Raw genomic sequence first — 27,475 nt, forward strand, 5'->3', positions numbered from 1 at the left:
ATGTTCTCGACCTCTAATTTCTGTATTATAGGGAAAAAAAATGCAAAAAAAAAATTGACTGGGAAATGATTCATATTACTGTTACACAAACTAAGTTAATGATGTGAAATCCAAGCTCGTGTCATCACCACATGTTCCAGGCAGAACTTTTAAATATTGCATATTCCAAAAGTTTTTCAAACCACTCTGGTCAATTAACTTTCTCTACAAAATACCAATTAGGCTTTCACCCAACAAGCATCTGCATATTTTCTCATTGTTGTACCTTGTAACTGGCAATTTAAATTAAGAACAAAAAAGTAATGATTTGTATTTTGCAGCTTTTTACATTATCAAAGATCTACTGAAGTAGCTCCTTGAGCTTTCTGTCCTTTCAAAAGTGTCTTAACATGGTTCTAATGGCCCATTATGTTCAACATCAGAAAATGTTCTCCCGTTATGTTTTCAGCGTCCTAGGAAGCATTTTGTTTCCCATATGTGTGCTAAGCATAGAGAATGTTTTTTTTCCCTCCTCCAAAATAAGTCTCAGGCTCATGTGGTTTGAGGGTAGAAAGAAAGTTAGTCATCTGCTGACTAAAACCTTCATCAAATAGGTATTAATTTCCTGTCAAAACTGACAGTGAATGATGATCTCTCTACCAATATTCTGCAAAAGCAAATCTATTTTATTTTCTCTAAGATGCAGAATTATTGATCACCTAGAATCAAATCATAGCATTCAAAAAGGTCTGATTTAAATACCTTGGACTTCATGTAAGTGAGAATTTATCCCAGTCAATACACATAAATTGTTTAGGTGAAAAATGTAATCAGAAAATCCGTTTAATCTTCTGGTATCTCTCCTATCTAACCTTTACACCCGCATATGTTTTTCATCTGTACTGTCATTCTGATTTGCTACTTTGCGATCTGCTAACCTCATGTGATAAATGATCAGAAACTCCATTGCATTATCCTAAAATGTTACTAACAAAAATCTGTAGGCAGACTTATTTCTCATCTAAAAACTCATTGACTGTTCATTGAACTGATTTGAAACGATAAATTATTGTTCTTACCACCAGTTGACTTCAGTCTACGAAGAAACTCTACTACTGCTCTTTCACTATTCCGAATTTCTTTTTTCTGTTGACCATTATTTCTGGGGACACTTCCTTTTTTAAAAAAAAATGACTCCCACTTGTGATTGCTATAAATCTAACCCACAAATCACTTTCATTCTTTATTCATCCAGCAAGGGTGCAGCATTATTAAGCAACTTGGGACGTCCCCTCCACGTGAAAGATGCTTGTGTAAATTTGTATTGTGTAAAAGATGTAGTTTGATAGCGTGAAATGATTGGACATTTTAAATCCATCGGTGGTGTGGGGGGAGGGGGAAGGATGAGACGGCAGAAGACTACAACAATTCATCTCTATTTTATTTCTGAAATCTTGCTCGAAAATACTAAAAGGAAACAAAATGAGATGTCAAAACTCCAGTGATGGATACTCTTGTCCATCCCCTCCAGCTTGTCTTTTAGTGTCTGATATTATTCCCTTGACAGCCTCTGAAAGGACAAGTAGAAAAGTGATGGTCATCTCCACAGCTCTCTTCACGGCTGTTTTTCAGCCTGTTCTTTGGTGGTGCTGAAATGTGACAAAATGGAATCGTTCCTGATTTTGCATTCCTCCTAGTTATTAGGCTTCAGACCTCGTTTCTGGACTGTACCTAGTGACAGAACCAGAATCGGAAGCTATAATTCAGGAATTAAGCCACCCAAGTGGGGAAGTTATCTGAAGCTGAAACTCAGAACTCCTAAATTCATAGAATTATTCCGCACAGAAGGAGGTCATTTGGCCCATTGTGTCTGTGCCGGCTTTTTTAAAAGAGCTATCCAAATCGATCCCAATTCCCCGCTTTCTCCCAATAGCCCTGCAAACTTGTCCTCCCCAAATTCATTGAAATGTGCTGCATTCAGGCAAGTTGCATCACCAAAAAAAAAACCTCCACTGGTAGAGATAGTATTGGATCATCGCAGAGGTGAGATTTGTGTTGTATTAGACCCAGCTTTAACTGACCAAGGCATGTTTGATTATTTGTAAAATGGGGAAATGTTTCAAAATCACTCCTAGCTGTGATGAAAATGCGCAATACAGAAGCACCAGTTGTTTTAAATGCTTTGGTACTCTCTGCTGTTTCAAGAGGTCCAGCTTCCTAAACAGCTGGGAATTCTTCCTCAGAACAAAATGTAAGTGCTTCATTAAACAGTGGAGGATCAGTCTCATTGTATCACATTAATTAACAGAATTGTCTCTTGAGATGAGGTAGGTAATAAAACAGTGATTACAGGTAGAGAATTGGAACTATAGGAACAGCAGAGCCAAAGGTGAAACACAGGAAGCCTTGAATAAGTGCCATGGGAGGTCAGGTTCAGGGCAATGGGAAGGAACAAAAAGGGCAGATCCATTGTAAACAACAGTGAACATGCTTTTACAAGTATAAATTTACATGAGTTGGATATTGGAATACTTTGGGGATTGTCAGCAGACAGTGAGATGCTAGATGCAGAATGGGGTGAATATTCTTGTTCTCCTTTGTCCCCATGTTAATAATAATCCCTCGAGGGGAAAAAAAACAATAATAAAATTGGTCACTTCAATCCACGATTGTTTGTGAGACACTGCTGTGCGCAATTGGCTGCCGTGTTTCGCTTAAATATACAGTCAATTCAATTTAAGGTATACTCTGTGAAGCACTTTCACGTCTAGAAGACGTGAAAAGCGCTATATCAAATGCAAGGATTTTTATACTATTATGTTGTGTTTACTCTTTGTTAAATGGATTGTCAGGAGCTATTCCTGGGGACATGAACGGCCAGAGATTGCTGAGAGATTTGCAGAAACGGACAAGAATAGCGGATCCTCCAATTTTACCCTCCCTCTCGTGCTCCCTCCCTCCTTGTGGGGAAAATGAATGGGGCAACAATGTAGGTCAACAATGAGATTAAGAATTTATCATTTAGAATGAGATTAGGAACTTATCATTTAAAGAAACGTGGGCATAAATCCACATAGTACCCATCTTGACACTGCATTTTCGATGACCTTTCTGTTTCAGTTTCATCATAACCTTTTTGACAGAACGCTATTTTGGGAGTGAGAGAGATTTTAGGATTACTGTCCAGTGATGGACAAAACAGCCCACCTGTTTGCTGAAACAAAGCGGGATTGGTTAAAGCCTCTCGGAACTCTCCTGGGTGAATGGTGAGAAACCAAAAACAACAAGAAGTAGAAGTCTGAAGCACAAAAACTAGCAAAGCCCTTTTATCCCCAGGTTTATGAGTCATACGAGTTAAAAGAGAGCATTGAAGATCAACGGCATTCATGCCAGCAGCTTGAACTATTAGATTGTGGCCTTGCAGACAGGTGTACTGTATGGGAAAATATGCACAATTGAAGGATCCCCATCTAAATTTAAGACAGCAATGCCTATTTCCATCTTTGCCAGTCAGTTGAACTCACTGTCTCTGGGTTTATTTAGTTATCACCCATTTCAATGACTTTGGGAGGAGGGGTAAGGGTCCGCTGAGCTGACAAAATGTAATGTATAGTCCAGAATATTTTCTGTTGTCAGATATTCTTGGGGCAGCTGTGGATAAAGTCAGCAGTGTGGATTAGCCTGTCCTCGTGGCTGGAGGATACATGATAGCAAATAACATGTGTGTACTGGGGATCAAGGGAAATCAATCAACATTTCGCACACACATGACTCTGTACTAAACGTCACATCACTAAGATTGAAAAGGGTGGAATATTCAAGAAGCAGGGCATTTTCGATAGATGGAGTGAGTAACTGAGAGATCAATAAGAGAAAAAAAAGACAAAGAATTGAGGTAACTTAGAGGCATTTCTTTAAAATTAAATCAGAAAGAATATAATTTATAAGTCAACATTCCCTTTTTGAAGCATAAAATCTTCACACATTACCAGAGAGTAAACGTCTGCTTACATGCAAAAAAGTTTTTATGTTGAAAAAACTGACAGATTCATACCATTTAACTGTACTTCATAAGTCACAAAAGGCAACAATTTGTCTATCATGATAGGCATTTTTGTGCTGTCTGAGGCAAAGTGTATATTTCAACAAAGTTTTAGTTTGCATGTTATCAACTGCAGGTAACTCTGTGTCATGCAGTGTTCAGCAGAGTTTTAAACAAACAGAAGCTGTACATTGGACTGAACGTTGGTGAGTTTTCTCCAGCTGGGTATTGTACACAAACAGAATTGTGTATCTGAGGTCCACTTAGCTTCGATGTGCTGATTTCACACTGCAGTATCCCATCTCCAACATGTACATTTCACATCAACTTCACACAACCAAAATACCAACCAGAGAAGTCACGCAGGATGATCCAGGATTCATCTGTAAAAGAATTACTGCAGTACAATTCAAATGTTGTAAAATAAATTAATTAGGGTGAAAACATGCACATTATTGACCATATATTTAAATGGGTAGATTTAAGGGCTCAGAAATAGGAACATTTGTCATATTTAACATAAGCTTTGTTGATGCATAACTCTTGAAACCTTGCACCAATTTACACACCTTTTGAACTTGAATGAATTAAATTTTTTAAACCAATTTAATTTCCCTTCAAAAGGGTTAGAAGATTAGTAAAACATCACTGCTATGGTTGTTTTCATAATCAATTAGTCCAATAAGGTTTGTCTACTTTTTAACGATGCAGTACAGTTTTTCAGTTAAATTCTAAGTGAATCTGATGAGTGATACCTTCTCTTAAGATGATATGTACAACAATGTTATAATGGCCTTCCATGCTATAAGGCAAGCTTGAAAGGTCACTCGTTACCTTTACTGCCGTTAGGTGGATAACAGACCACATACCTTATCGCAACACAAGGTATGACTAAGTAGTTAAAAAGTATTTCCAATTTCTGATTTTTCTCTGCTACGAAAGTGAGCTACTATGATTGTTAGACATACAGCTACATCAATATGTGTACACAAATTTCAGACCATGCTAAGAAATCAACCTGTGTGTATTTTTTTTCTCAGTTATTTCCTCATTTGCAGTCTCTTGACTTTAACAGTTACTGTATTATTACACCTGCCTGTTGATACTCTCTGAATTATCATGGTGAAGTTGGCTGCTGCTATGGTACATCTGGTGTTACTTATATACTGAGACTGCGCTATACGAAATATCTACATTTTACCTCAAATCAAGCATACACAAGGGGGAATGGAAGGATACAGGAGAGAAAATTAGAATGAGTGGAGGTTCAGGCGGAGTATAAACACCAGCGCAGACTGTTTGGCCCATTTCCATGTTGTGTCATTCTATGTAATTTTGTGTAAGATCTCACTCTGCCAATTACAAAAGTGTTCAATTATCTAATTCTCTACTTTTATTCTTGGGCACTGCTCTGCATATCATTCAGGAAAGTTTCTATTCCAGTGGAATAACATTAAAAACTTTAACGCCAGTGTGGGTAGTATTTAAAAATTAGGAGTAAATAAGCACAAATTTTATACAAAAGATTGAATAATATTGAATAATAGGTTCCAGAAACAATTAGACATGTTTCTGGGGAAGGGAATTGAGGAATGTGCTGAGAAGGCAATGGGTGATCCATGGCTGAGATCAGGGGAAAGTTTGTTTGGTCAAATGGGTTGTTTAGAGTTTAGAGTTCAAAATACAGTCACTACAGTTTACAGCAAATCTTGTGAAGAGCTTTGAGATCTCCTCCTGACGTGAAAGGCGCTATATCAAATGCCAGGGTTATTAAAATGTTCTTTTGCATTCCTAAACTACAGAAGCTTGGGTTTATAAAAGGTATGTTTTCTGTTCGTTGATTCTATTCTGACTCTGGTAAAAATGGTTGATGTACGTGAAAACATTACGTGAACATCAGTGAGACAGGATACTTTTTGATACAAATAATTTTTTTTTACAAAAAGAATTGACTTTGAGTAGTTTTTTGATGCACACATCTCCCGAATAAAAGGTATCACTCTTCTCCAATGCAGAGCTTATTGATTATTATGTGATCGCCTTAAGTATTCTGATGAATTAAAAATATTTATCAAAATGTAAGGATCCTGCTGAGGTCAATATCTAAATTCAGTCATGAAGAAAGACATGATTGAAATGTTGCAATCTGAGTGCAAAAAAGCTCCCCAGATAAACACTTTTTGAATGGTTGAAATAAGATATTGTTCACACCATTGTTCTAATTATTTCTGATGATTCTAGAATAAATGTCTTAATTTGGGCAACCCTGTAATTTGTATATTTAACCTCAAATCACAATGAACACTGTAAAATAAACACTTAAAAGACTAAATGAACTGTTGCTGTATTCACAATCGATAGTGGAAAATCTAGCCCTCAGTTTTTGGGAACATCTACTCCCAACATAGGTAAATAGCAATTCTCATACAAGTGTAGCTTCAGAATACAATACGGCTGAATAGGATACTCTACCCAAAGGGTTATCAGCGGAAGTGGAAGAACGTCATGCACTCATTGAGATCAAGTAGGTTAAATCGAAAAAGCTTCACTGCTAGGATGATCGAAATAATTCACAGCACTCCAAATTTGATGAGTTAATTGCAATGGCTCCAGCAGTTTTGTTAACTTGGTGATTTTTTTGTTTTCCTTTGTTCGTACATATGTTTAAAAATTGCATTCAAAATGTTAATTTAGATGAAACACACACAAAATAAACATTTCATCCAGTACAGTGAGAAGCTGAAATCTTTATACTGTACTTCTGTATTAAATTATTACTTGCAGTACTGGACCTCACTGAAATAAAGCTGAGTTTAAGAAGGATGGTTTCCCAGTTTAAAAATCTATAACATGCATAAATGTAATTTATGCCAAGCACCTGTAGCATACAGGCTATCTTACGAACAAGTGTCATAACTGCTTATGAGAGCAATTTCGGTGTTTTTGCTTTCTTATGTCAGTTCATCTCTCATCAATGATTTTAATTTACTTTTAGATCCATGTAACTATTTGAAACTAAAAATATGTACACAGAATAAACAAACTATATCATCCGAGGATTGAGTAACACAACAGACACCTAATTCCTGTGAATGATCGTCACTTATGCACTAATCCTTGTTTTACACTTGTTTGTAACACTGGGCAAATACCCATACAAGTCCAATTCAGACGAGGCGAGTCTTTACCAAGCCTGAATTTTGCTACATTAGTTTTGACTAGAAACATGATGGCATCATCATAAGTGATGTCCACCCACTTTCGTACATTTCTCCTTGTAAAAAAACAACCCCCCACCCCATTAAGATTTAAAAGCGACCTTGCTTTAAGTTTCTGTTCAGAAATAATAATTTTCCAGTTGATGTAACATTATCAGTGAATTCAAAGTATTTCCGCTGGGCAGTCAGATACCGAGAGGAACAGGCAGAAGCTGCCCAGAATTAACATTAGAATTATCCTCCACTGGATCAACTTTTTTTTGGAGATGGGGGGGAGAATTTTAAAAAGGGACTGGATGTGAAACAAGTGAGGCTCAAGAATTAAGTGACCAAACTGCATCAAAATAAACATCTATCAGTTTGGAGGGCAAACACATCAGGGAAATCAACTATTCCTTTTGAAAATGAGTTTCTCCTTAATTTTGTGGATTGTGATAAAAGCTAAGTGGGACCTTTCTTTTTTAAACAGCCTGGTTCGAATTCCATACAGCGGGAGCAGGAATACAAAACCAAAAGATCAAATTGAAATGTGGTCTAAAATATCAAGGAGCTGTGTAAATTAACGTTCTTCCCCTTGAACAGACCTGCTTTGCCGTTGAGGTTCTGTGTTGAAGAATGTATGAATCACTTGTGAATGGTGTTGGTTCACTCCTATGTTTCCTGTGAGGGAATTGATGTCAAAAATGCTGGAGCAGAAACGCTCAAACAGAAGTGTAAGAGTTGAACTCCTTTCATCTCTCTGCAAAGGATATTAGGCAACCTCATCATTCCTGAAGCCTTAAATACCCGATGCCTGCATAACAATAATAGCAATAACCAATTACATTCTTGAGTATAATAAATAATTGGTACAGCTGGAAAATAAGCTGCTGTGGGACATCCTCCAAACATGAAAGGCGCTATATAAATGTAAATTTGTATTGTATATGTCTTCAGAAATGCTGCTAATTCATTGATCATCTCGTTCAAATGTTTGCATCTAAATGGCTGTAAAAATAATTCCTTGAAATTAGGGAAAGCTCATTTTCAACAAGATTAATGCCTGATCAAAGAAACATTTTTTTTCCCTGACAATCTCTTTTTGTTGGACTACTAAGGTGGAAGTTATAATCTATCTGATTCTCTCTCCTTTCCCCCAAGTCAGATCTCAAAATGCGGCCGTCCTATCTATTTTCAAGTTTTTAAATATAAAATAAAAAATTCTCAACCATTTCAAAACATGTCAGACGAGAGCTGAATTGAATCTTTGGAAAAGATCCTACAATTTTATGCGTTGAACTACAAAATGCAACTTGCTTTGAAGAAACAATCAAATGCAAATCTTCAGATTTAAATTAATAAAATAATCCGTTAAAATAATCCAGTTTTTGGAAGACCCGTTTTGTTAATTTCTTTCATTTTAATTGATTGAATTTCTATATTTTTAAATGCTGTAATTGTTTCTGCAATACTGAAATAAATGAGGGATCATTATTATAGTTTGGAAGTGTTATACAATCATAGGATTATAGCACAGATAAAGGCCATTCAATCCATCTCGTTCCCCACTCATCCACTGGAGCTAACTTTTTGTATTCCAATTCAGTTCCCTGCTCTTTCCCCATACACTGTATAAGAGCTTCCTTTTCAAATGTTTACCCAATTTCCTTTTAAATGTAGTTCTGGTCAAAGCCTCTGTCACTTATGGCAAAGAATTCCATATTCTAATAACCTTCTACATGTAAACGTGATTTCTAACCTCCCCCTTGAGTAGACCAACAAAAGTGATACTACAAGATACAGTATCTTAAGTACATTCAGAGTAAAATTCTCATTGATAAGAAAATGGCCTTTTCGTCATCTTGAATTTCTTGAAGTAATAACTAAGGTAATATTCCCTTCCTCCTCTCATACCTACAGTTTTCTTCAAACAAGGCTTGTTAAACTTTGAAGTAATGGGAAGCACATTTCACCATTCTGTCATGCCACAGAGCGATCTATTTTATTTATTTACCATTAAATATGACTAAAATCCAGTACTGTTATCTAGGAAAGGCAAAATGTGAAGAATTTGACCATGTTCTCAGTAAAAGCTGACTTCAGATTGAAATGCATCAGTTCTCTCTAACAGTTTTGTGTTTTCCCTTGTTAAGTTGACAATAGGCATTCAAATAAAAAAGTGAATAAACAAAATGGCGACACCGATGTTTAGCAAAATCACCATAGCAACCAGGATGGGATTGGAGCCCTGGAGGAGAAAAGAAAAAAAATATTATGAGAAGTGTACATCAGGTCATTTTTCACTATAGTACCACAGAGAGGATTCCAAATAAATATGCCCATCTGTTACTTACGATTTGCTTATCACTTTTTAAGAAGAAAACTCACCCAACCTAAATTGCACTGTGGTATGAACGATGCACCTTTGATAGGGAGAGTTTCCATTAAATTAGTCGTGCCCTACCCTCATGCACAGTGGCAAGACATTTATTCTCTCCTGCGATTTACCAACACAGTGTCAGGATGTCTGGGGATGTGTGCAGAACCGAAGCCAAGCCAATTCTCCTGAGGGAGAGAAATCAGGGCAGAGTCAATCTGTACCACTTCTGTACACCTTCCAGTGCCTTGTTCAACAGCTGCATATGTGGAGGCCTAGATTCCTGTAGGAATTTAGATTAAGCAGCTAATGCAACAGATTGAACCTGAGCCTGGATTAACCAGCCCACTTTAGTCAGCCTTTGTCTCTATAATGAAAAGGATTCTGTCTACCTTTGTTAGGGGAAGAATTATGTCCAGCTTTGTGGAATACATGCTCTTGAAAACCAAATCCTCCCGTTTTGTTTTAGCTGTTTCAAAAAAAAAAATTAGGTTACCTTTGAGCTATTTTCTATTTGAAGTAATTTTATCCAGGTTCAGGTAATTCTGTTCACTTCAGATTCCTCCACTTAACACAGAGGATGTCAGGAAGGTATAAATTGTTGCTAAGGTAACTGGCTGACAAAGAATAATGGTGGTTATTGTAATGAATCAGCAGATCCCAAGCGTGTGTACCGAGGCGTGGAAGCAAGCCATGGTTCTGCTTTTGATAACGAGCTAATGCAAGGTCACTGAAGCAGATTCCAATAGCGTTCCAAGGATTGGTTCAGTATGGGTTTATAAGTTACTCATTGGAGATGGAATAAAAAGGGTGCGAAATGCAATTTGGGATGAATGTCTCAGAGTTCATTTCTAATCTATTGTGGATGTTCAAAAAGCAACCAAAAAAAACTCTCAAATTCAATCTAAGGCTTGAATCAAAGAACGGTCAGCTTCTACACATCTATCAAATCAGTACACCCTGCAAAAATCATAGCATGTTTTATGTCTGCCTCATTGGATTTGATGGTATCGGTGCTAAGACTTCTTTTTTTGGTGAACATCAGGGCTCTTTAATATCACTGCCTCCCTATTAACTTCTGCAATCATCACTGTTTGCAATTCAGACTCCCATTATCCAAGTACACCAATACAGGTGACCCATTGCTTGAATGTGAGCTCAGATACTCAATTAGACTGGGAAACCTTTTTATCTCATGGGTGGTGAAAACTGTACGGACCCCACAATTGTTGGGATAAAAGTTGTTTTCACAACTTGTGTTACTTTTAAATCTGGCACTGTCCAACCATTCCTCTCTCCTCCCCATCACGCTGACCCAGTGATACTCACACACTTCAAACCCACCCCTGAATACCAAACCTCCACAATCTAGAACCCCATTGCAAAGCATGTCAATTCCTGGTTACTGGTCGCCTCTGTGTCAGTAGGCTGGGCAGAGGAAGGGACCTGAGGAATGGGTTCCAGTTACAAGACGATGGAAGGGGTGGGGTGGGTATGCATGGAAGCAGATCCTCACAACCTCTCCAACTCAATATAACATTAAAGGAGACCATCTCCAACTCATATGAGTACAAACACTTTAAGATTAGACCGTGTTTGTTAAAGGGTGTTAGAGGGACTGCGGGCCATCAAGTAGACATTTTGTTGGTACCCCTCCGCCCCAGGTCCAACTCTTCTGGGCAGCGATTTGTTTCATGCAAGTTTATCTGATTTTTTTTTCTCTCTCTCTCTCTCGCTCTCTGCCAGCAAAATTGAGTTGACCTTATCAAGGTCTGAAAATATAGTTTATCTACAAGTGTAGACCTTTACCGATGACTTACTGAATTAGATTTATATGGAATCATAACTTCCTCTTCAGACTGTAGAGCAGTTACTGACTTTGATGATGCACTATTGTCATGCCTTGGCGGTCGAGACTCCAATTTTACATTCACTCTGAGGTTCTCCAGCCTTTGTACGTTGGTCTCAGAGGGGGATGCGGATTTGAAGTTCTCTTTATTTTGTGATGTGGCCCTTAGCCTCTGAACTCCATAGCTGAGAAAGTCTGGGTGGTAATCTTCCATTAGGTTCTTGGGGCTGAAGTTACTGCAGTGCTTTTCCGAAAACGTGTCTTGCACGTAGGAATCCCTGCGTCTTAGGGGTTTCATCTCCATTTCATAGTTGCTAAACTTTTCTTCGTCCTGCTCATGCAGCCTGTTCCCTGAATGATTATGTGAGCGGTATGATGTCCATGAAATGGTTGGCGATTCCGTCTCTCTCTCCGTGGGCCTGTGGTTGGAAGAAGAGTATTTGCAGCCACTGCCTCTTCCCCTGATCTCCTCAGACAAGGAAGATGTATTTGAGAGGCTGCTTCCTTTGCTGCCTCCCCTACTGCTGCCGCCCGACTGTTTCTCGTTCCAGTTACTTGACCTTAGGTACTCGCCCCTCCCTCCTTCCAGTAACACTTGAATATCTTGGCCCTGATCATTTTCGGAGTCCAAGTGTCTCACCAACCTCGAACTTTTATTTCTGTACTTTGGTGGGGAGCCGGCTGGTGGAGTCAATGTCCGGCTTGGCACAGGGCTGTTCTCTGGAGTAAGATCGGGAGGTGTTGTTCCCTTCCTGTACAGTTCTGGACTCTCTTGCTGGGCTAGACTTTCCGATGAGATCCTATCTATTTCATTGTCAGTTGAGTTCTGGTGTTTTGGCCTCTGATACTCAATCCCTGATGGGGGTAAAAGAAGTCAGCGTTAACACAACTCGTAAATCCTATATATTCGCACTACTCTACACACATCATTTCTGATTTCAACTGTAATTAGAGTTTACAGTACACACATCATTTCTCATTTAAAAAGAAACCAAAGCAGGAACTGGTCTCATTATTGATAAATACAATCATGCATATTTTCTGACCTGTAACAATCATGGCAAGTATACTGGTGCCCATTAATAGTTTTTATTGTCGAATAAATGGAGGTAATGATTTTGAGATCCATAGATATTAGTCTTGGTTGGAAGCAATTACTCCCAATCTGAGTCGGATGTTTGTGTTTTAAAAATGCCGTAGATATTCACGACAGCACAATGCCTCTGATTTATCACCTGTTGCATAAAGTTCCAGTCTATGTTAACCTATATTGAGTAGTTCATCTATACAATAACAACAACAACTTGTATTTATATAACGCCCTCCACGCCAGACGGCGTCTCAGAGCGCTTTACAGTTTCGGATCCCGGGACCGAGCCAGGGGGAGGGGGGGCGGGAAGGTGACCAAAGGCGCGGCCGAAAAGAAAGGTCTATAAACCCTCCTTTCTGTAACACATTTTGTTCCATTCCAAGCATAGTTTAAGCAAGAGATTCCAAGCATACGTTCCCCAATAATGCACCTAGGCCTTCAAAATAATTCATTCAAAATAAATGAAAGTAATTTGGTCACTCAATCCATGACTGTTTGTGCAACACTGCTGTGCACAATTGGTTGCCGTGTTTCGCCCACAAAATACACAATCAATTCACTTTACAGTATGTTCTGTGAAGCGTTTTGAGACGTATCGAAGACGAGATAAGGTACGATATCAAATACAAGGACTATTATTCATTATGCCAATGCTGAACTGTATTTCTCTGCAGACACTGCAGGAAGGAAGAGCACTGCCCTCTTGTGATGAAACAACTGCAGACGAATAGTTCCAGGGTACATCAGACTATCACATGGGAAGAGGGTTAACATCCTGAGTAAACAATTGAAATGTGCCATTTTGTTTACACAGGGAAGGGATTCTCATAAGGATTTTACAAATAATTGAAAAGGAATGAAGTTGAGAAAGAAACGAAGATATACAGAAATCTGTTCAGTATGATTAATAAAATATATAGATATAAACACAAGAAAATGAATTCTTAGGTTACAAGCAGCGCCAATGTCAATTTTGAATATATGTAAAGGAATGGCTCATTAAACTTTGACAGGAATTGGCTCATACACCAGGAACATCGACTTGACTTTAAATATCTAGTATGAATCTTTTTATACCTGTAGGGTGTTTCTAATTTGTTGTTGAATGTTGGCCGGGTATGTCTAGCAGCATGATATTAACATGGTTCCACTAGTTTGAGTGTCTTTTAAATTGTGATACTGGTAATAAAGTATAAACAATAAGAAAGGATTGCACCGATACACGCGGTTGCAGAATGTGAATTAAAAATTATTTTCACAGGACATTGCTGGCGTAAATTAACTGCCACATTTGCCTCCATAACACCATTTACTTCATTGCTAATTAATCTCAATCTGTAATGTTCTTCAAGACGTTTTCTACAACTGAAAGGCATTATCAATTGTTGTTGACAACAACTGCGGTGAAATTTGCTGTAAAATTGTCAAGATCTCTCTTTCTAATTCATTTAAGGTCAATGTGATTTGTTTTAGAATTACTGTAATTAGAATTTTATTCTCTTACTTCACTTTGATATATTTTTCAATTTTCCTCCTTCATACATATCCTTAACTAAAATGTCATGGAGGATAATAGTTCAGTTGATCTAGGGCTGGATGTGGGAATAGAAGATTTGTCCTGAATTAGGTAAACCAGGCAGGTCTGCAGTAATCCAAATCATTTTTGATGATTGATCAGCTCATCGATGGGACTTGGAGAACTGGACCTCTTCTGGAAACCCTACAAAGTTAAAGGCATAACGGGTAGAACAGGGCAATCTGGAGAAATACTGTGCAATGTACCAGCACTATGGGATTACCTTTAGCACTGTGATATAGTTAGTACATAAATATATACAGTTTTTCATATAGATTTTGAAGCTGGCATAAACAATTATTTGAAGCAAAGTGTTTATTACATCAAAACTAAATTTCAAATTTATGTCATTAAAAATTTGCAGATGCAAATGTGCCAGAGAAGGATCATGTGAAGAATGGGGAAATTATATTGCTTTGCATTGTGTTAATTGCTCAGCATTTTGTTGTTGTTTTATCAGGCTACTTACAGACTATGATACCTGCTGAGGAATTCCTAAAACAGAAACCATTGCGAATCCTTGCTCTATATCTCGCTAAGACACACGTTCCTTTTAATAATAACGTTAGTCCAAGAAAGGTAGGTGAAGAAATATTATTACACAAAATTGATGTTGAGGAAAATGGGAGATTTTGTATTTGCTTCTACATTAACAACCCCATTAGGCTCTGTCCTGTCTGTTTCTCATACTTTCCGTTTTAATTGGTGAATCAAGTTTTCCATTGCATTGGCAGAGTTAGAGGGAGAGGATGCCTTGTAAATTCTTATTTGATTGTTTGATTTACACATACAGTAGTGTGTAGACAGCAAGTAAAGAAGAATGATTCATGCTTGTTAATTACTGTTTGGCAGCGAGCAGCAGTACAATGAGTGATTTAATGAAGGCTTGTCTCGTTCTTGATGAAATTCAAGAATTCTTTCCATATACAAAGTAGCATCGTAATTCACTGGTGCCTTTAATGTGTATGAGATATGGGCCATTCACTTTCAGGAAAGATCCATTATAAGTCACCATCACCAGTGAGATATCCTCCAATTGTGAAAAAGTGTTCCAACAACGTTACAGTTAAATTTTCTATGTCACACCCATGTGTGTTTGAGACAAGCTATTGCTCAAAAGCTGACACTGTTTGTGTGATGAATTTCTTCGGTTCTCGGCATGGCTGCAAGATTTGATAATGATGGATGACACAGTACCTAAAATTAAGGAAGGGTGGGGGAGAACCTGACAATAGACCTTTCCCATCCAGAACCATGCAAGTTGCATAAGAGGGAAAAAAAATCTCTTGAGTGTTTTGGAAATGGAAGGATTCAATCAATTGTTTCGCAGAAGTAAGGATTTTGTTTTCAGCACATTTCACCTGTAAAGATTGGGGGGCTTTATCAGTCTTTCCAACCAGCCTCTTATTATCAGTTTACCAATGTTTTATGTGCAATTGAAGATTACTTCAGATGTTGTTGCAGCAATCTCAGCAGTATTTAGTGTAAATTAAACAATCTTATTATTAAGATGGAGGTTGGGATTAAACCCAACTCTGTGGCTCTGCAGCGTGCTTTACTGACGTAAGCAGAAATCTGGAATTGCAAAACATTACAAAAATGGATTCAGTTCCTCTGTAATGATCCACTGCTTACCCTTGGGGTTAGAGAATCTAAGAATAAATACTACCTTGTTGTTTTACCTTGTTGATAAATTTGGAACCAATAGAGTTGGTTATTCCCATGGTATTGTCTAAGCACTAGATTTAATACAACAACAAATTTGATTTATATAGTGCTTGTCACAGCGGGAGGACGTCCCAAGGTGCTGGACAGTCGAGGGTTTGCACCCAAGCTGGAGGTTGAATTTCAGAGGGGTTGGAAGAAGACCAAGGGCGCAGTCAAAGAGGAAAGCCTTGAGATGGACCTTGAAGTAGGTGAGGGAAGGGGTGTGGTGAAGGGACTGTGGGATGGAGTTCTGGGATGGGAAAAAATAAAACCTCTAGAAACTATGCAATAGAACCATCAATCAGCACCATGATAATAAGAAAGAAAAATAGCTTTTAAATTATTTTTCAGATCAAATAAAGCTCTATATTACTATATTCTTTTGCAATTATTAAAGAACAATATAAAAGTCTCCAGTCCACCTTAAATGAATCAAATATAGGAGGTGGCATCGCACCCTCTCTCATTTTAAATCGAAATCGAACAGAAAGATTGGGAAGAACTGAATTTAAAAAGTTTAATATTATAAGAGTTCCAGTTTTGAAGCTGAAATTTACAATGATTTTTGTGTTCTGGGCTGAACTTAACAGAATCAAATTACAATGGTTGTACACAACTGTAAAGAAATTGGAGTGTGTTTAAGGAAAACGGGAAATTATTGCCATTTTGCATCGCAGGAATGATGAGAAAATCTATTTCACTTCCGATGATTTTCATAAAATGATTCATAACACAATTCATGATACAAGGATGCTTTTTTAAAAAAAAAACAGCTGTTGGTTATACAGGTGCAGGTGTGACTTACTGACCATTGCCTGGGTGCTGGATGGAGGGTGAGAACTCTTTGGCAGTGATCCTGGCGAGCTGACATTCCTCCTGAGCTTTCTGAGCAGCTGCTACAGCCCCCTCGGACTTTGACTTGGCATGTGCTGTCCTGTGAGGAAGATAAAGCAACAAATCCTTTCAGAACATGCCAACATGAGAGAGAAGGGAATAGCGAGAAATGGAGGGAGGCTGGAGAGGGTACATTAGGATGAACGGAGGCTTAGATGGAGTAACACGGACGTGTTGGGCCAAACAACCTTTTTTGGAGCGGTAGATTCTATGTAATTCTATGTAATATCAAGGTATGGCTCCATGTAATAACTTCTGAAACCTATAATACCATTTTGTTCAATTTATGCATAATCAGAATCAACACCATGCATTTAAGTAGCGCCCTTCACATAGAGTAACATCTCGAAGCGTATTACAGAGATGATGCCAGACACCAAATAGGGTGAGGCATTTCGAGGTTCTAGCTGTCTTGATAAAGGATTTAGCTGCAAAAAAGGAAAGTGGTAGCAAAAATATTGTTTTATATCTCAGAGCATGTTAGCTTATGGTTTTATGTTGTGTTGAGCTTTTTTTTAAAAAAGGAATGGTTTACGGCAATTTCTCTTTAAAGAGGACAAATTCATTGGGGCCTATTGAAAAAGACAATGGCATTTTTGCTAGAAATCAGTTCAAGAAATGATGTTATCACTAGGCAGCTTTTTATTTAATAATATTAACACTGATGTGAGCCCTGAAAAATGGCATCTTATTCCCCAGTGCTCATTATTTTACCATAAATCGTTAATGTTTTACTTAGTAATGGAGGAAAGAGCTGAGTAAGAGAGAATCGGTGAGCTGCACAATTAGATTGGTGGTGAGTGTGTAGAATCGTGCATCTGACTTGTTCTGCCTCAGCTGGTAAACCTTGCTGTAACCAGGTCTGTAGTGATAAAATGCTAGACTGGGAAGAGGAACAAAACTTCATCTGGAATGCATGTTACAAATAATTCAATGCTTTGGAACAATTTTGCTGAGAAACAAAGCATTTTTAAAAGACGTGAAATATTATTGGATATAAGACTGGGTCTTGTGTTCTGAGATTGTGCAAAATATATCTTTATAATTTAGCAAGTGGATTCTTCAGAAAGCATGAATTGATTGGACGGCGAGGAGACATTAATCCACATTAATATCCTGCAAAAGCACGCAATTTAAATTTTAAGAATTCTACCACACAGATTCGATTCACTAACAGTCATGAAAAATGACCCGGAACATTAGGTTTCTGTTGGAAAAGAGGCCATCAGCTAATTAAGTAGGAGGAATTTACTCTCATTCCCTTACTGCAGAAAAATAATCCATTGGGTTATTCATTATAGTCTTAATGGGTATCAAAATATATTACGCTTATTATGAATGTATCAGCATGTTTTATGCTAGAATGGGGTAATGTATTTAGAGTACATTCATTAGCTAGAAGTCCCCTATTCATTGCAGTCATTAGTAAATTCAGCATTCCTTTATTTTTAACTGGGACTTTCAGTTCACAGTCCAGTATGATGCCCCAGTGCAATGTTGGGGGAGTTTTGCATTGTCAGAGGTGCTGTCCTTCAGATGAGCCATTAAACCAAGACAATAGAGTTTTCCCAACCTCCATTGGCTCCCAGTGAATTGAGTTCAAGATCTCTTGCCTAACAAATTCCTTCACATCTCCCTACTTCTGTGATCATTCTCTAGCCTCTCTCTTCTGCTCACCCCCTCTGCTTGCAAATCAGGACCTGCTATGCATGCCCCCCACCCACCCCCGCAACATCATCAGCGGCCGAGCCTTCAGCCCCCTGTAACCTCACCTTCTGGAATTCCCTCCCTCAACCTTTGTGTCTCACCCATTTCTATTTGTTTTCAAAAGTGACCTAAAAAGACGACCTCTTCCACTGTACGTCGATGACTTCCTCCCTTCCCCAAACCCCTTGCTCAGTGTCCAGCATTGTCTTCCTCTTTCTGAATGGCACTATCTAATACAAGTGGCTGTAGTACCTTATTATTGATATTATTATAATGGGGCATGGAGGCAATAAAAAATCCGAATAACCGAGATTTTCTAAAACAAAACCCAATAATTTGTTTGGTGGGAAGTGAAATGGAATATTGCATGCTCCTCAAAGTAAGAGATGCCCGTGGTTGGCAATGGCCAAATTGCAGTTTATAACAAACTGGAAACCATCTGTCACACAGCAAAATTATCCATGTTTTTCATCAAAATCCATGTCTTACCATATAAAGAACACAAGACGAGTCCAGAATAAAAAGCAACAGTGCCGTCCCGGCTGCTGCAGATAGTTTAAGTGATGTACTGAAAATGAATTGCCTCCCACCTCACTGAACTCGTTCCTTGCAAAGAACTGTTTACAGTTTGCGATGTCATGACACTTCTCAAGGTATTTAATCTCCTGGAGCAGGTGGATACCACAATTGGCTCCCAAAGATAAGCGAACCAGAAGACTAAGCACTGTCATTTAAAGAAAATAGCATTTAAAGTACAGCTTGCGTTACTCTCCAGGCAGTCTCTATATTTAATGCTTAGACCTCCAACAAGTCGACAACCATTTCTGTCTGTGTCACCTGACTAATCCTCTACCTTTTCACTGTGCTTCTAAAAAAGAAATGTTTTAATACTTGCATTTGTCATTACCTACCTTATCACATTCAAAACATCTCAAAGCGCTTCAGACGATAAGTTATTTTTAAAGTGTAGTAAGTGTTGTTGTATAGGCAAACAATAATGAAGCTATAAAAACATTATGATATACAGTATATTACTGTAATGTTACCTTTATTGCTAAATTAAAATCTGCATAAAGGCTGCATGTTACTTACCAGTACTCTCCCAGTTGCTACTTTTTTTTTCTATTTTCATATAATTATTTCCCTACTATTTTGCAGCCAATGAATAGATTGAAGATGGATGATAGACAGAATCACATAGCAGCTAATAACCCTGTTACTCTCTAAGGATTAAACAAGCACCCAATATGATTCTGCAGATTAATTAAGTAATTAAAAGTGCATTTACCCTGTTTAAATGTACGAAAGAAGACTTTTATGTGCCCAAGTGTGTGTAGGTCCCTCTGCACAAAGAAAATGTTCCCAATTTTTCAAGCTAATAATAAGGGGGTTTCGCTGGCATTGTCAATCCAAGATAGAAACTGATTTGAATCTGTATCGTGCATTTTATTCCATTGAAATTCCTATCTATCCATTAAGCAGCAACACTGTTTGTTTCTCTGCACAATTATATTCACCAGTTCTCTCCACCTCCTCTTCTCCTGTGGGTGTTTAACTCCTTTTTCCTTTTACTGGAAAGAATCGCAGTTAAGCCTGATCCTGTCTAGAGTGGATTTTCACAGTTTACTTCCAGCAAGATTGAAAAACAGGGGTAATCAGTTGCACACTAACAAGTATGTGCTTGGGAGGCACAAGATGATCAGAGGAGAGATTCGGCAATGTCCATACTTAATGTGCAACTGTCAATCCTAGCATTGTCAATCCGAAATGGCAAACTCTATCTAGGATTGACAATCCCAGCGAATCCCCACGTTCATTATTAGGGCACTTCAGAGCAGTCAATAGTTTGACACCATTGTCAATCCCGCTCCTCAGGTCCTGCAAGAACCATCTGGCGTCTTCTTACACAACAGATGTAACCCAGAACATGGCCTCTTCTCTAAGACATCCTTCCAACCAACCTTCTGTTTCCTTAGTCAATAAATGATCACATTGCTGCAGAATTTACCTACTATCTGCTTGTGAAATGCTCTACAATAACACAGGCTTGCAAATGCTCCAGGGTTGAAATGTATAATCTGTTTATACGATATGTTGTTTTATTTTTTTTAATCACATGTGGGTGTTGTGGAAGATTACACAATGCCCAATAACCTCAAGGCAAGGTTGGCGTTACCGTGAGCTGTCTCTTATCATAGATTTATACAGCACAGAAGGAGGCCATTCAGCCCATCGTGTCCATGCTGGCTCTTTGAAAAGAGCTATCCAAATCAATCCCATTCCCCCGCTCCCTCCCCATAGCCCAAGCTACATTTTTAACAAAAAATTATGCAAGAGAACAGAGAGGAGGAGGCTTTAAAAAAATGAAGCTCTGCAGAAACAACCTGCAGTAACACACTGATTTATGTCTTTTGAGCAAGACAAAAGAGAGAAAAATAAAAATAAAAAATGTTTTTACAAGAATTTTCAACTAACGAACAAATGATTCAAGAAGACTGAAAGAACTGTGTACATTATTGAACTACATTTTAATGTCAGCATTCACCCTCCCCATTTTATTTCCAACCAGCTGCTTGTGCAATCTCCTCAAGCTTTTCTCCTCTTGGCCAGTTATGATTATCATGTTCTATTTCCTCTGCTGGTCAGCTATTGCTCCAGGCCTTTAGTGGGTGTATGTCCCAGGAAATCTGCAATGAAATCCCTAGCCTTCAGCCAAAATAACTACTGCCAGACTTGAAATCCCTGAAGATTCTGCTCCGCCTCGCTCTGAAAACTTACCATTTTTTCTCTCTCCGATTTCATGTGTTGATTTCAAGATCTGGAGGTGCACTTCAGTTTGAAACTCTCCCTGAATAGTGAAATGTTGAAGTGTAATCCAGATCAATTTGATTTGTGTGCTGGATAGCTGTTTGCATTTTTTGCAAAGGCCACCTCTAATCTCGCTGCCTTCCTGTCCACCTACATAATGTTCAGACTTCCACATCCAGAATGCTTATCACGATCTCATCCTTCTCCAAGAATATACCTTTCTTCCCCACTCCCCAGCAGCCCCCCACTCCACACACACTGTTTTATCACTCACAAGAATAATCTCAAGATGACATTTTGAAACAACCACAAAGATGTTAAGTTTTTTACATATATGTGTATATATAATATGTATATAAAAAGTGAAAGTAAATTATTAATTTTATATTATCTTTTTCATTAAGATACTCGCACAGGTGAAGCAAAAGGACGTTCTCTTTATTGAATACATTTTTTAACAAGACTGCAACCAGGCATACAACAAATGCAGCAGAGAGGAGCGCTGCATCAGGAAACTCGTAAAAATGAGAATAACCTTTGTGCCCCAGTTCCCGTACTGAAAATGTATTTAAATAATTCTAGGCAACACCCTGTGATAAATTACTCAGGCACTGAAATTTGATGCAGTGAGAGTGATTCGCAGCCAGCAGACTGCAGTCTTACTGCTGGTTCTGTGTTGTTCTCAACCTGTGCTCAGTCCAAGTGAAAGAGAGCTCTCGGCATGTGTACAGAGACTTGTTCATTGATACCAACACACGGTTTACATTTTTGTCAAAGAACTGGGAATGTGTCCGGCTCCATAAGGGTGGCTCTACCTCCACCCTTGACTCCAGGAGCTGTCCTGACGGATTGCCTGTCAGACATCCAGTCTTGGATGAGAGCCAACTTTCTCCAGTTGAATGTCGACAAGACCAAGGCACTCATGCTTGGCTCCCATCAGCGCCTCCTCAACTCAGGCACTGACAGCATCACTAATCATGGATGTACTCTGCACCTCAGCGAGCCAGTACAGAACCTTGGTGTCTTGTTCGATACTCAACTGTCCTTTAAACCCCACATCCGTGCCATGATGTTCTGCCTTCCCCCACCTCCGCAACATTGCCCGCCTCTGCCGCGGCCAATCACCCCAATCCTTGCCTGGCTTTATTAGCTCCCGAACTTCCAGAGAATCGAGTTTAAGATCCGCAGTGTACCTTCTTACAGACGAAATTCTGGGCTCACTTCCATTGCCTCTCATACTGATTTTTTTCAATTCCGCTTGCGAGTTTGGCCTGGATAACATGTCTAGTTGCAAGATGTGTGTTCCATTTAATAACAAGATTATAAACTATAACCAACATGTCTGCCAGCAGTATCCTTTACAAATCTATTGATGCATGGACCAATTGTATTTTTGGACAAAAGATTTTTTGATTGTATAAATGTAAAAACCTCCTCGAAATTATTTTGAATGATTTCTGGATGAATTGAAGTGAAAGTCCCATCCTTTTGGAATGCAACACAAGAGATTAAAACATGATTGATTCAAACCATAATCTCTCCACTGATTTCTGTTTCATGATTTCCACCTACATGTGAGTAAAAACTACAGAATTGTAAAGGATATGCTATGTGCATCTGATTTTTTTTGAACTGAATTACAGCCTGGCTAGGCTGCCTGAACGGGATACTGTATTTGAAAGGGTAAAAGCTGCATGTAAAATCCTATAACCAGTCAGACTGCAATTGAATTATCATCCATTAGGCACAGACTAAAAGCCCACAGGGACAGCTCTCAAGTCTATCTATTCCATATCCATCCTCTCCTTGGTCATATATTAAACTGACCTTCACTGGAATAACTAACATCTGCTAAATGTCGCTACCTGCAAATTCACTGTCAATCAGAAATGGAGTCTAGCTTTACTTTAATATTACATTTTTTAAATTGTATGTTTGTGCTCTTAAGAAGAGTTAAATTGTGTAGTGCTGAATTGTACATCACTGATCAAATTTCACAACTTCAGGGATAGTAAAAAATCGAATATACAGTAATGTATTTGTCTACAAGACATAAGATTTTACAAGGAGCGGGAGAGCAGTCCTTGCAGATATACAGCTCATTAAAGGTGATATCGCTGACAGACGAGACCTTGGTAATAAAAAAACAGAGGCCCTCACTGCCCAGCCTGAGTCCTGCACCAATTTTTTTTAAAAAGTCTTTTGTTTAAAACCTAATACTGTAACAGTATTTCTGCTTGTTATACTGTCTGCTTCATCGTCTGCAAAACAAGCTAGGATTTGCATAGTTTGATTCCTATTCTTTTGCTTATGTTGCATTTCCAAAAAAATATTTTAAAGGTGAGCTCCTTTTTTATAATCACGTATAAAGGTCTCAAATCCTTAAGAGATCACTGTTTGGTTGTAGTTTGCTACAAAGCATTTTAAAGCCTTTCATACTCACTCGAGCATTTGTCTGTAATTACTCATTTACCTCCTCCTCCTCACACCTCTTTTTCCCACTGCTGGTGGGACTGTCATTTCTTAATAACACTGTTAATTAATTGTTGTCTCATTAAATAATTACAATCCTCTAATCTAATGGGTAATAATTGTCTCTTCTAAGGTGTTGTCTGGCTTCTGGAAGTAAAAGTGATTGTTTTATTGGAGTGAAATGTGCAGCATTTCATAATTCAGTAGACTCAATATTACAATTATATTCAATGATAACTATTTAATATGAGATTGTAAGTTGATGTCATTTATCACTAGTGATAGTGAAATTGTGTATTATGCTGATGAGTCATTCAATAATCATCCAGTGATAATTATCAAATTGAGCGAATTACCAAAATTGCCTATTTTACCCCAATGTTTCTCTTTGTTTCATACCTAAACCCATTTCTGATTTGGTAAAGCCCCAAATACATGTGCCATATTATTGTCCAAGCATGTACATTCAGGATTGTCCTCATGGGCTTCAACGTGCACTAAGTGAACTGTTCTGCCATGAGTTGAATTTATTCCTCACTTCACCACATCTTTCACGTGAACAGCGCATGAGTTAAACCATAACAATAACATTCAGGGGCACTATGAAGATTTGAATCTTTCACAACTGGATTTCAAGAGACCTATTTGCCTATTAGAATATAAAAGAAAGCAGTCAAAGCACTGATTAACTTTTAAAGCGATGGCTACAATTACTAGATCAGGATTGAGGAGTAACTACACAAGCATTAGATAGCTCTCTCTTCTCCATATCTCAGATGAAGACAGTCTGGTTCCCAAGGCTGGAGACAGTAACTGGAAACCATGTTTCTCTCATTTTGACCTTGAAGTAGTCTTAAAGAAGGATGACCACAGGGTATCCAATTTCCGTTCTCAAATACTGGAGATGTAAGTAGATATAAGTAAATGTTTTGGAGTTTTGCTCAACTGTCTTACGAGAATCGCCAGAAATTTTGCTCAATGACCGTTATCTCCTTCTATGCAATTCTATGTTTTTATTGTGCTTGGGATATAGAATCACTGCTGCATCTACAGAAAGAGGCAGAAAGCTTTAAAGATCCTTTGTATTATTCAGAAATGATTCAGTTACTGTTCCCAGCCTTGTTGAAGGGCTGTCCTTGTTTGAATAGGATTCCAGCCAGGTTCCCCACAGTCAAATGCTTCCAGTATCACAATGTGTACCAGTGAATGCTCTATGATATTTGTACTGGAAGAGATCACACCAGAAATGTTGCACTTTTATCCCTAGAAATATTAATATTTTGATTTTTTTTCACATTAATCTTTAGGAAATGACTGTTCTCCACATATTACATTCAATATAATTTTCAGATTTATATTGTGAGCTGGTACATTTTTTCCAGTCCCGAATCTATCCTTTGCTTAATTCATTTCAGTGTTTGGCAAAGAAATCCTGCTTATTCATATCAGTTTGCTGTAATCGAGCTTCCTTTCTGGCAGTTCAGTGCTGGTTCACTCAGATCTGTACTGCCTCCAATCCCAGGAGCATTTGGAAGCAGAAGCTTCCTAATCTTGCCTCGAGCGTAAATTTGCATCGATGATCACTACAAGCTTGGAGAAGAATTATTAAAATGGGCAACATGAAAGCTTTCCCTTCATTAGTAATCTACATTTAGGTGGAAGGAAGTGGAAAACCTTACCTCAGATTACCTCTTGAGGTACTAACCTGGAAACATTTCTTATTCCATGAGAACAAAATAATACAGTTTTTTTAGTAACATGAAACTGGATTTTTATTAATAGCAGCAAGAAGTATTTTTTGAGTGAAGCCCAAAATGAATTGCACTGTTGCATTTATATCACAGCGATACAAATCAATATGCTGCTGAGACCATCGCAATGTAGGCTTAACGTCCAGGTCCCACTGCTGTGAGCAATTGGCGGCTTGTTTTGCTCACAAAATACACACTTTACAGTCTGTGAGAGACGTCTCGAAGATGTGATAAGGCGCTATAACAAATGCAAGATTACTATTATTATTGTTTTGCTTTTGCATTTCAAAAAAGTTAAATATAAACCATGGATCAATTTCTCCCAGGCTGTGGGGCTCCTTGACTCTCTTGTGCTTTTCTTCCACCCTCAATCTGAAGACTTTTAAAAACACGGATTAGTGTTGCTTAACCACTTCTTAACATGTTTTGTTTTCTCTTTTCAAACTTATTGGTTGAAAGCTTTTATGGGCCATGGTTCTTCCAGTTTTTCCAATTTAAAGTACAGTATTTATTCTCTTTTGTACTTTTGCTTGAGGCTGAATTTTGTATTCGTTTCCTATAGTTCTATGCTCTGTCCAAATACAATGGCCTAATTGCTTCTAAATTCTTCATGCTTTTAACATTTAGGATGTGCTGCACGTAACTCTCACATTAAATTTTATTCTATTTGGATTTGTGTGTTGCTGGAGAAATAATTTAACGGAAATACATTAATCTGTTACACATTATCATGGTGCACTATGAACATGCGCCTGTTAGTCTCAACGGATGCACATGCCATGTTGTCTGCATTGCACGATACAGTATATGTCACAATACTGGCCTTAGGCATTCATATGTCACCTAAAATTTCCCTTTGTCACAAACCACAGCATTCAAGAGTAGACAGTCCAGTATAAGGGAAAAGAATGGCAATGAACATTTCGCCCACAAAACACACAGTCACTACACTTTACAGGATATCCTATGAAGCGCTTTGAGACGTCTCGAACACATGATAAGGGGCTATATCAAATGTATGCATTTTTATTATTATATTATATTAACTACCTGCCAATGCCGGAGCTGCACAAAAATAGAACTAAGGCAGTTAAGCCTCTTGCTTACGGAATTGTTTCCAGAAAGCAGCTTGCTGGTAGGTGGCTCAGTGCTGCCATTTATTTGGTGTCTGAGTCACTGGGTAATAGGTAAATTCATCTGCCCATAATTCCCACAAAGCGAGTTTCCATATTTCATGCAGTAGCATGAAGGAGGAGGCATTAAGCAGGCGAGAGGCAAACCCAGGCATTGAAGGAGAGAATATCAGAAAAACAACTTTACCCGTGTAATTATTGGACCTCTGAGCTGGCCCTGATTGTGTGCAGTATGTTTTTGTAACTAAAAAAGCTGAAGACTGGGTCGTTAATTCAAAGAAACATTGTCTTGTGTCTCAATTTTAAAGTAAAAACAATTTCATACTGGGATTTTTGGAGATGGTAATTTTTTTAATTAATTTGAATTATTCTTCAATGACCATTTCTATGGGTTCTTCTCACAGTAAATCCTGTGAAACACTTTGAGTCATCTTCCTGACATGAAAGGCCCTATATCAAATGAAAGGATTGTTATTATTTTATTCAATCAATAATAATTTCTCCCAAATGCAAGTGATTGCACATGATCACTATGCAATTATTCTTTAGTCGCAAATTTTCATGGCAAATTCATCAACAACACATTTCCATCAGTCATTCACTTTTCATTTCAACAACCATGACCGATAATTGACATTAGATTAACTTTAGCTGCAACATCAACAGTCTAAGCTTCATGACAGAAACAAAATAGCTTAAATTTATCTTTTTCTCCACAAAAATCATTAGATCGCTTCATAGGAATAAATTCACTGGAAAGAATGTCATCATTTTTCACCACAGGAATCATAGAAAAATGTCACTTGACCTTTAATTCATTTTGGCTGCAGCTCTTATTTTCAGATAAATATCAATATCATCCCGAGATGCTTATATATTTAGAAGCTGCAGTT

General features: G+C 38.0%; 1 protein-coding gene across 2 annotated transcripts in view; it reads right to left on the reverse strand.

The window, feature by feature from the left end:
- Positions 1-9,348: 9,348 nt before the first annotated feature.
- The window catches only part of jph3b (junctophilin 3b), a 37,484-nt gene continuing 19,357 nt past the window's right edge, over positions 9,349-27,475 (reverse strand). For both annotated transcript variants that reach the window (XM_007889363.2, XM_007889362.2), the window contains 3 exons: positions 16,627-16,751; positions 11,416-12,299; positions 9,349-9,466 (listed from right to left, as the gene is read on the reverse strand). In XM_007889363.2, the coding sequence (XP_007887554.2) occupies positions 9,386-9,466; positions 11,416-12,299; positions 16,627-16,751 (1,090 nt within the window). In that variant the 3' untranslated portion in view covers positions 9,349-9,385. The remainder of the gene's footprint in view (positions 9,467-11,415; positions 12,300-16,626; positions 16,752-27,475) is intronic.

Source organism: Callorhinchus milii, unplaced genomic scaffold (assembly GCF_018977255.1).
Source record: "Callorhinchus milii isolate IMCB2004 unplaced genomic scaffold, IMCB_Cmil_1.0 Scaffold14, whole genome shotgun sequence".
Taxonomy (NCBI): Eukaryota; Metazoa; Chordata; class Chondrichthyes; order Chimaeriformes; family Callorhinchidae; genus Callorhinchus; species Callorhinchus milii.